Genomic DNA, 9,397 nt, shown 5'->3' with positions numbered 1-9,397 from the left:
CTTGGGGTGAAAGCAGAGGCAGGAGCTGCCCCCACCCCTCCATGAGCCGCAGCTCCGCCCTCTCCCCCACCCCACGTGGGCAGTGCCTGTCCCTCCCTTACCACGGGTGGCATTGATCTGTCCCACTTTCCCCCAAGTCCCTTCCCTTCCACCACAATGGACTGACCAGCTGCAGGCAGCTCTCCATGTTGATGGCTGTGCTCCTCACTGCCCGAGTGCTGCCCCCATTGGGCCAATTATCTGATACAGCTAGTTTTCTTTATATCAGTACTGATCCGATATTGGACCGATGTATCAGTGCACTTCTAATATCTTCTAGATTAGATAGAAGCTTCTTTTTGGAAGAAATGTGTGGTTTTATATAAAAATGTATGTCTGTACTTAAAATTGTGGCTTACTCATAGAATGTTGGATACATGTGAATGAATTATGACTATCCAGTCTTTTGAAGTCTTTGTAACCTGAAGTCTGCTTATATACCTCTTTCTTAAGTTCCTTATGTTTCCTTAGAAATTAAAGGCATATTCAACAAAAATAATTATAGTGGAGCAGGTTAGCAGCTTCTTTCATAGGCTGCCTATACACATGCTTGCGGGGGGAGCAGGAATTAGATTGGTTCCCAGATAGCCGCTTTAAATAAATGGCTCACTGTCACATACATTAAGCACTGCGTGTTTCAAAATGGCTTTAGTGAAGACTTTAGATAAAGTGCCTCCACAGCCATTTTGAAACATGCAGGAGCCTCAGACATGCAACGGCGAGGTGACGCTGGAGTGTTCTTATTAGAACCTGGGTTAATTGAATCAGCTCTGACGCATTCTAATTAGAACATGAACAAGCATGTGTATAGGCACCCATTGATTGCTGGTCCAAATTTTAGTACATCTAGTACCTGTTCATTTTATCAAGATATTTTTATTTTACTGCAATTCAGTGATTTCTAACATGTAAAAAATTGTTTTTGCTTTCAGAAATCTGGAGGGACAGGAATTTCTAATAGTCTTAAAAAAGAGAAGCTAGAATTTCAAAGGTAAATGCATACTTTGTTCCTAAGTATAAAAACAAATCCATGAGATAAATTATTATAAATAAAAATGTTGTTTGACTTGTGGCAGAGCATGGGACCTTTTCCAGGGTAGAACATTTGTCCTTGTATTCTTTGATAAATTTAGCTTAAACCAGTCAAGTTATGATGACATTTGGGAGATTAGGGTGTTAATTTTGTTTTAATCTTCATAAATGCATGGTACTTTACTTTAAACAGTAGAACAGTGACATTATTCCATTGGTTCTCTGTTCTTTTCTTGTTCTCTCCATTTTGAGTAGTGGATTTCCTAATAGCAATGGGCACCTATACACAGTCATTGAGGCTGCTTCAGCACGTTGTAATTACAGTGCATCGGAACGAGTCCTCTGGAGTGTGGTAATTACTGTGCTCCAGCAGACTCTAGTGTCACATGTATCAGCGTCCCTGTGCTGAAAAATGGTGGCAGGAGCACTTTAACTAAAGCTTATTTGATGAGTTTTAATTAAAGCATCTTCACTGCCATTTTTCGGCATGGGGATGCTGATGCACATGATGCTTTGGGTCCTTTAATTAGAGTGGTTCTTGGATAAGTGGCCACCTGTGTATGCTGGCCAGGGCTGGGGCTAGGACCCTTGGTGATTGTGGGTGGGAGCGTGGTGTGTAGGCTGTCCTGTGAGGGAGCAGGCAGGGCTGCAGGGGTAGATTTGGGCCAGATGGGGAACAGAGAGAGGAGAGGGTGTCAGATCACATCTGTATGGCACCACCTGGGTGAGCTCTGTTGACATTCCCCCTGTGGTGGGCTAGTAGGGGGTGCTCCTGTGCTGAGCCACCCACCTCACTGCGGCCAAACACCTTCCAGGCTCCGAGTGCCTCCCTGGGGGCGCCTCGCATCTGGCCGACCCCCTTCCTGGAGCATGCCTGCTAGCCTCGGGGTAGAGCTGCCACCACCCAGGGATGGGCTTGATTCTGGCATGGTGTCCCCTGGGAAACAAAGGCCTAGTAGCCCTTGAGTGTGCTTGACTCACTTCAAGATCTCGGGGTGCTTCCCTCAGTCAGAAGCACAAATAATGGTCTCCCTTAGTCAGCCATACCAAGGGGACCCCAAGACATTATCTAGACCCACTCCCAATAAGTTTCCCATGCTAGGTACAAAGGAGAACTTAATTGGTTACAGGGATTAGGGTTGGATTATGGTACAGAGTTGAGTAGGATCAGAGAAATCCCATAGAGCAAACAGGGTGACTGGAGTTGCCTTTGATCACGCATCTGAGTTATTGCAAGCTATATATCTAGTTAGATCTCAGGTAGCTTACTCATGAGTATCATCCAGAGGCAGATGGAGATTCCCTCTGGAGGCAGGCAGTTCCTTGATCATGAGTTTTGAGAGAGAGAGAGAGAGAGAAAGTTTCACATGGTCCAGCTCTTCTCTGTGTCTCTGTCGTCCTCATGCCTGGTGCCCCTTCCTCCTGGGCAGTCTTTAACTTATATAGCCTGTATGACCTCATTTACCTGATCCAATGGAGGCCAGCACCTGTTGGCTGTCAGTCAACCAATTTGAAATGTATCACTGGTTGCTGGGCAGACTGGCAGTCTGTAGCCCACTAGAGAGCCAAGCCTTTCACCTGGATATGTGATGCCAGTCACATAGGCAGAGGGAGCAGGTTTCCTGCAGGAATGTATTTAGCTCAGGTTACCTAAAGAGATAGGGCAAGGTGTGTACCCTCTGCAGGGCCTATATAAACCAAATTGTCACAGAGCAGAGTTTTTGGGGAGAAACAGAAGTGGCCTTCTGCCACACTAAGTCTGCGTGGCACCACCTGGGTGAGATCTGTTGACATGCCCCCTGTCCCATTCCCTTCCTCCTTCAGCCAGCTCCCAGGACCCAGCATGTGGGCAGTTCCCCCCCCCGGCTCCACAGTTTGCAAAAGTTAAGATTTTATTTTGCACTATTATGCAATCACCTCTATATACACTACTCCAAAACCACCCCCCAACAAACCCATAAGTCAGGACAAATATTATTTTTTAAATAAAATTTAAGATATGCTGTAGTAGGTATTTGATTTATAGTATATGATTTCTGTTAGGCCCCAGCTCCATGTGATGCCTAACGACTGGGGAGACAACGGGTTGGTGCACACATTGCTTTTTCCAACAGCTTTATTCAAAATGGAGGGAGCTTCGGAGGAGCTCCAACAAACCGGGGAGCAGCCACGAACTTTAGTTCTTTTCATATTTATACACTGTGGTTTATGCTTATTAACATTTACCCCACCTTTGACGTTCCTTTGTTCCACCCTTATTCCTTCCCATCTTAAGCTCTGCCTCTGTTTACTGTTTATTTAATTAGCATGGAATTACCTATGCATTTTACTTATTTACATGTCTTTTTGCCATGAGCGCATGCCTAAGACCCTGACCCCTGCTTCTCTCAGTCACTTGCGGTCTCTTGCTGATTTCTTCACCATCTCCAAGGTCTTACTTCTGCTTTATCTCCTGATTATAGCTGGTGGTCTGCATGTTGTTTTTCTTACACAATGACCTATATATCTTATAACAATACTATATTGTTAGGAAAATGCTTGCCTAAACATCTTGCAATGTTACTTTTAATATACCATTCTGCCTTGTGGTTAGCAGCTTGCTAGGCCACAGGTTATAGACTTTTATTCAGTTGCAGATCAAATGCTCCCCAAGATCCAAATGCTGTAACCCTAACAATTTTTTTTATCTATAATTTATTAAAATAATATCTTCTGAAAGATTGTGTATGCAGCCCTCAACAGCTCACCAGAACTCATTAAGTGTCTCATCAGCCGAAATAATTGCCCATCCCTACCCTAGAGCTAAGCAGCTTGGACATAGCCTCGCTGTAGGTATCTTACCCCTCTGCAGTGAGGCAAGTGCAGGCATGAGAGAGGAGGGTTTCAAAATGGTTTACAATAATGTATACATTTTTAAAAAGTAAAAACACTATTACCCTAAAATGTAGCACTACAGATTGTTTACTGTAGACTTTTAGTTATGACAGAATTTGTGCAGAACTGGAATTGTAAGACATAAATAGGTAGGCTAATGTCACACCCACACTAACCAGCACTGTACATTCTGCAGTGCAGTGCAGATGGAATCTAGCTTCTGTGTGTTTAAACTTCAGCAGGCCGTGTACAGCTCAGAAATGTGGTTGAAGTGCTGTTCAGTCTCATCAGTGCAGCAAGACTGAACTTTGTTTCTGCACCATTGAGGGCACTATTATGTTATAATCCTTGGAGTTAGTAGCTGGTACCATACAGACAAGATCTGCCAGCATTAGACAGCTAGCACAGTTATACATGGTGTAAAATAAGTAAGACTGTTGTCACTTTTAAAGGACAGCTTGCCATGAATTCACTGTAAATTAAAGAAATTCCAAATTCAAACAGCCTGGATTATAAATGTATAGTAATAATTGTATACAGACTCCCTTAGTTTTTGGTTCTATTGCCTTAGGTATAGTGTCCCAGGGCTGTTCAGCTGGCAGCCTGTGGGCTCCAATTTGCAGCCTGTTGGCTTCTGCTGCCTTTACATCCTCAGCTCCCAAGGCTTCCTCCATAGGTCTGGGTGTCACTCCCTACTGTTGTTGCTGCCTCCCTGTATTGTCTATTCCTGCTACTGCTGTTGCTTCACACCCTAGGGCTATAGGAAGCTCCAAGCTCTGTCTCCCTCTCTCAGCTTCAACTTCCTGCCATGCTCATGGGGCAGTGTGGCTTGCAGCTGTTTACAAGTTGAATAGCCCTGCTGTAAGGTGTGTTTATAATGTGACTTTTGTGTTCCACTTCCATAGATTCAAAGTCAATAATAGTGTGAAAGAGAAGCAAAACCAAAGTTATGTTTCACAAAGCACTGATGAAAGATTTCAGAGGGAGTCTTCAAACAGTACCAAAACCACCAATGATTCTTCAATCCTATCTGGGAAGCGTGGGAAGATAACTATACAATTTAAGCATAAAGACACTAAACATGAAAAAAATGCCTGTGATTCTGGTGTGGCCCCTGATAGCAAGAAAAGCTGTAACAAAGACCGGCACTTTGAGGGAAGAGGAGAGAGAAAGATACGGCCTAGTTTTGCTGTCCAAAAGGACAAGCTAATGAAGAAGAAGAAAGAGAAAGCTGAGCTCAACAAACTGAAGGCTAGAGTTGAGCAGACTATGTTGGAAAAGTTCACGACTGCTGCATGTCAGCCTCATCTACTAAGAAAGAAGTCTTACAGCTCAAAAAAATGCAGTGATGATTTCAGAATTCCAAAAAAGTCTTCTACCTTTCCAGAGACTAAGGTTGATGGCCCCCCCAGTAATGCATCGGGCTCATCTTTTGCGATATGTAAGGAAGAAAGTCTAGGAAGCTGCAAAGAATTAGCTAACAAAAATCATAACGCCATTAAATATAAACCATCATGTTATTCGACTGAAATACCTAAACGATGGGAATATCATAAGCAGACAAAACAGCAGGCTGAGTCCAACAAAACTGCTGGTACTTCGAAGACTGAAAAAAGGAACCTTGAAGTTAAACCATTGCATTTAAAACAGGTGAAGTAAAAAGACTCTGGCTATTTCAGTAGTAAATAAATGCTTGTTTTATGATAGTTTCAGCTTTATATCTGAATTCAAGTTGGTCTGGCCACAATTAAGATTAATTTGAGCCTGATTTAATCAATGGGATTCTCAGCTGAATTTGCACAAACTGAAATAAACACAGTGGTGGTATACATCAGGGTTGAACTATAGTTGTAGATCAGCTTCAGGGCATCTTGTTAAACCTCTGGTGACTTGTGACCCTGAATTGATTAAAAGGTTTTAATGTTTCTAAAAAGGCTTTTTTAAATGTAAATGTTTGTGTCTCCTGCACTCTGATCTCATTAGACTAGTAGTCTTTTTTACTATGTCAAACAAATTCCTCAACTTTTTGTCATGCTATTGCAAAACTAGAATACATGAATACTAATTTTCTCACCAAGTCAGAAAGAATATTTTTTTAGTTATCTGTCTATTTGATTTGTTAAATTCAGAATCAGTAAGTTCTCTAAAAGTTTTGTATTTTTACCTTCATTTCTCTCTACAGAGCTTTGAAGTTCCATGTTCTTCTGCCTCCCCTGAAGCCAGTCTGAATTCAGAGACAGACCAAGAGGTTAGTAATTCTGTAGCAGGGGCGGGTAATTATTTTGGGTGGAGGGCTGCTTACTGAGTTTTGGCAAGCCATCGAGGGTCACGTGGCAGGCAGCCCAGGGCAGGTTAATATTAATTTTCTACATTTTTTCAGGGCCTCATAGGCTGGATAAAATGACCTGGCGGGCCGCATTTTGCCCACCCCAGTACTATAGTATTTTTGTTAAATATCTTGGTTGTTGAAGTATGAATCTGAGGTCATATAATTCCTTGGATGATGTTCTACATTATTGGTGTGGTATCTTTTATTCCTGATGGCTCTCTTTACCCTCAAGTACTAATACAAACCCAGTTAGAGGTTGTTTTTTTCAGGAAGTGCTTGATAGAGGCATACTTACATGTCATAGCTTAGTTTTTCACCTTCTATTGGCTGTGGGGCCTTGCATTTATATGTAGACCACAACAGCTTTATTTTCCAACATCTGCTTAGTTTTTCAGTGAAGATGGACAACCATTTCTTAAGAATTGTAGTTAGCAGGGAATTTTCAGCCTATGTAGTCAGGAGAAGAACGAGCCTATCAGCTTCATACAGAAATGTGGCTGCAAATTAAATTTGGACTTTACATATTTGGGTGTGTTGCAGTGTCTCTTTTTTTAACAATAGATGCAGATAATAGAAGACTTGCATGCTGCTCGTATTGACAGAAAGATGGTTTTGCCAGTTGTACAGACTTGTGGAGAGCTAACCAGTATGGAAATAGATCTTCCAGAACAAGATGCAAATATTTCTGCTGGTATGTTATCTGCAAGAATTATGAGATTATTCTGGTGTCTACTTTTATCTTGACAACACTAAAAGTAACAAATGTTCTGGGCAAGGATCACGGAAGAATTAATTGTTATAACCATGTTCTCCTCTTCAGCAGATACGACTTCTGGTTTGAACCTTTTGATAGTGATTGACACCAACATAATGATTAGTCATCTAAAGTTTATCAGGACTCTGAAAACGGAAGATATACCAGGTATGTGAATGCAGCTGAACAACGGAAAGGTTTAAAAGGAATCGACATATTCATGAAATATAGGACAATAAAACCTTACTCTAGTATCTGTTGTTTTTTTTCTGATGATATAGGAATGTAGGCTGATGTCGCAAACCATTCAAGTTGAATTAATACGGATAAATGGCTGTGTGAATGACTGGTGGTATTATCACTGATTTGTATAATGCCAGTCTTTTTTACTTTTTCTCCCCTTCTGCTTTGTGGCTTTATTTTAGTATTTCCTAGTGAGCATGTAATCTGACATTAATGGTTGTGGTAACTTCCTTCTCCTTGTCGCACAATATTGTCAAAATGTTATATAGTGATACATATTTGTTCATCATTACTTTACAAATGTCCCATTGAATGCCAGATTGAGTTTAACATTGTAAAGAGGGAAATTCATTATTTAGACTAATTTTTAAATGCCAGATCACTTTTTTGAGTACAGAAGATGACTCTTGCCAACTAATGTAGAGATCTGCTGTTTTATGTAAGGAAACAAATATGTTTGCATTAAATGAAATTTACTTTAGTTGAACTGGGAGTTCAGAAACTCTTTTTTTTTGTTAGGGGTTGGCAGACTTGCATTGATAATTCCCTGGGTGGTTCTACAAGAACTGGACTACTTGAAGAAAGGGAAGATGGTCCAACATGTTCGAGACAAAGCTATCCCTGCAGTTCAGTTCATCTACACTTGTCTCAAAAACCAAGATTCAAAGTTGTGGGGACAATCTATGCAGCTTGCTTCTCAAAAAATATGTAAGTTATGTACAGAGGCAACTTATCACTGGATTGTATGGTCCTCACAGCTCGGTTTAGTGTGAGCTTTAGCACCTACTGCTGGGTTTCATAAAATCAGTTTGACTGCAGTTACTGTATTAAAATTGGCTAACAATTTGAAGTTGTCAGACCAATTCATGAGCAGCCTGATTCTCCCCCATTGCATTGTTTCATATTGCTGTAGTAAAGGATAGACTCAGACCTAATGTGTTTATCAGTCTTCTGTCATAGGCATATATTGTGAGTTATTGAAAAATAGGCTACTTGCAGACAAAAAAAAAAAAAAAAAAAAAAACCACGCTTTACTGGAAAAATGAGCACGTTACTCTGACCTGGCTCTACAGTATAGATCAGGCACTTCCGTGGGGCTTTCTGATGCTTTTATTTAAAGTTAGTTCAATCAGCTATTAGATAAAAGCCCCACTAAAGCACCTGATCTATGCAGATGTTGGGCGAGCCAGGTCCAGCTAATGTGCTGCCTCTTTTGGGCATGCAGAGTTTGAAGTGCTTTTTAAAAAAAATATGTATTTATTTGCTTTTTATTTATTTACTGTCTGCAAGCAGCCATAATGCCATCTTTCATCGGTCCAATCAAAACTGCCTCTAATCAGCAGCAGATTTGTGAATGACTAACAAAGTAATGCCTTTTCATAATAAGTATTTCACTCCTTACTATTTCATCAGTAAATCTGAGAACACTGCAATAAGCAATTTCTGCTTTGTTTCTAAACTATATAGATAACTGGTAGGGATTTAATTCATCCTATTAAGTTAGGTATAGATTGTGCGTTTACTCTTGGCTCTTTAGCTACTGACCTAAACGTGCGGAGAGCTGGGTAAGTAACTTGAAATTGTATACAAAGAAATGAGCAGTTAAGACTGCAACCCATGAAATGTCAGCTTCCAGACATATGCTTAGTTCATGTCTCTTCCCTTTGCATGAACAAATATAGCATTTAAATACCATATTTTAAACGCGTTAGAATATTTCATGTTAGGCTATTTCCAAACATATAGTCATTGTGTTGCTAATCTTGCAGATGGCTTGAGTGATGAAAACAATGATGATCGTGTTTTGCAATGCTGTCTGCAGTACCGTAGCCTCTTCCCTCAAGCTGTTGTCATACTGTGCACGTGAGTTTAACATGTAGTTTAGTTTTTGAGGTCTGTATATGTAGGGATAAGAACAAATATCAATCTGACAACTCTTCCTGATCCCTCATTTTTAGATTGGCTTTGGAAGAAGCTTTTCTTTTTAAGCAGCAAAGTCACTCCATGCTTCTTTGAGGTATAAGAGAACAATTAAAAAAAAATTGCAAACTTTTAGGGAGTGCTTTTTATCACCATTTCACTTTATGCATCATGATTTGACATGCTTCATTTTCTGAAAAGTGTCC

The 9,397-nt window shown here is 40.7% G+C and overlaps 1 protein-coding gene across 3 annotated transcripts in view; it reads left to right on the top strand.

The window, feature by feature from the left end:
• SWT1 (SWT1, RNA endoribonuclease homolog) overlaps positions 1-9,397 on the top strand; it is a 98,529-nt gene that overhangs the window by 7,097 nt on the left and 82,035 nt on the right. For 2 of the 3 annotated variants that reach the window (XM_019501247.1, XM_019501235.1), the window contains exons 3-9: positions 972-1,030; positions 4,851-5,595; positions 6,128-6,193; positions 6,836-6,965; positions 7,095-7,196; positions 7,791-7,979; positions 9,041-9,134. In XM_019501247.1, the coding sequence (XP_019356792.1) occupies positions 972-1,030; positions 4,851-5,595; positions 6,128-6,193; positions 6,836-6,965; positions 7,095-7,196; positions 7,791-7,979; positions 9,041-9,134 (1,385 nt within the window). The remainder of the gene's footprint in view (positions 1-971; positions 1,031-4,850; positions 5,596-6,127; positions 6,194-6,835; positions 6,966-7,094; positions 7,197-7,790; positions 7,980-9,040; positions 9,135-9,397) is intronic. The other variant, XM_019501240.1, reaches the window with a different exon arrangement.

Source organism: Gavialis gangeticus, unplaced genomic scaffold (genome assembly GCF_001723915.1).
Source record: "Gavialis gangeticus isolate Ggan-Ray unplaced genomic scaffold, GavGan_comp1, whole genome shotgun sequence".
Taxonomy (NCBI): domain Eukaryota; kingdom Metazoa; phylum Chordata; order Crocodylia; family Gavialidae; genus Gavialis; species Gavialis gangeticus.
The sequence above is the reverse complement of the archived record's forward strand: the minus strand, read 5'-3'. Positions and strand labels throughout refer to the sequence as shown.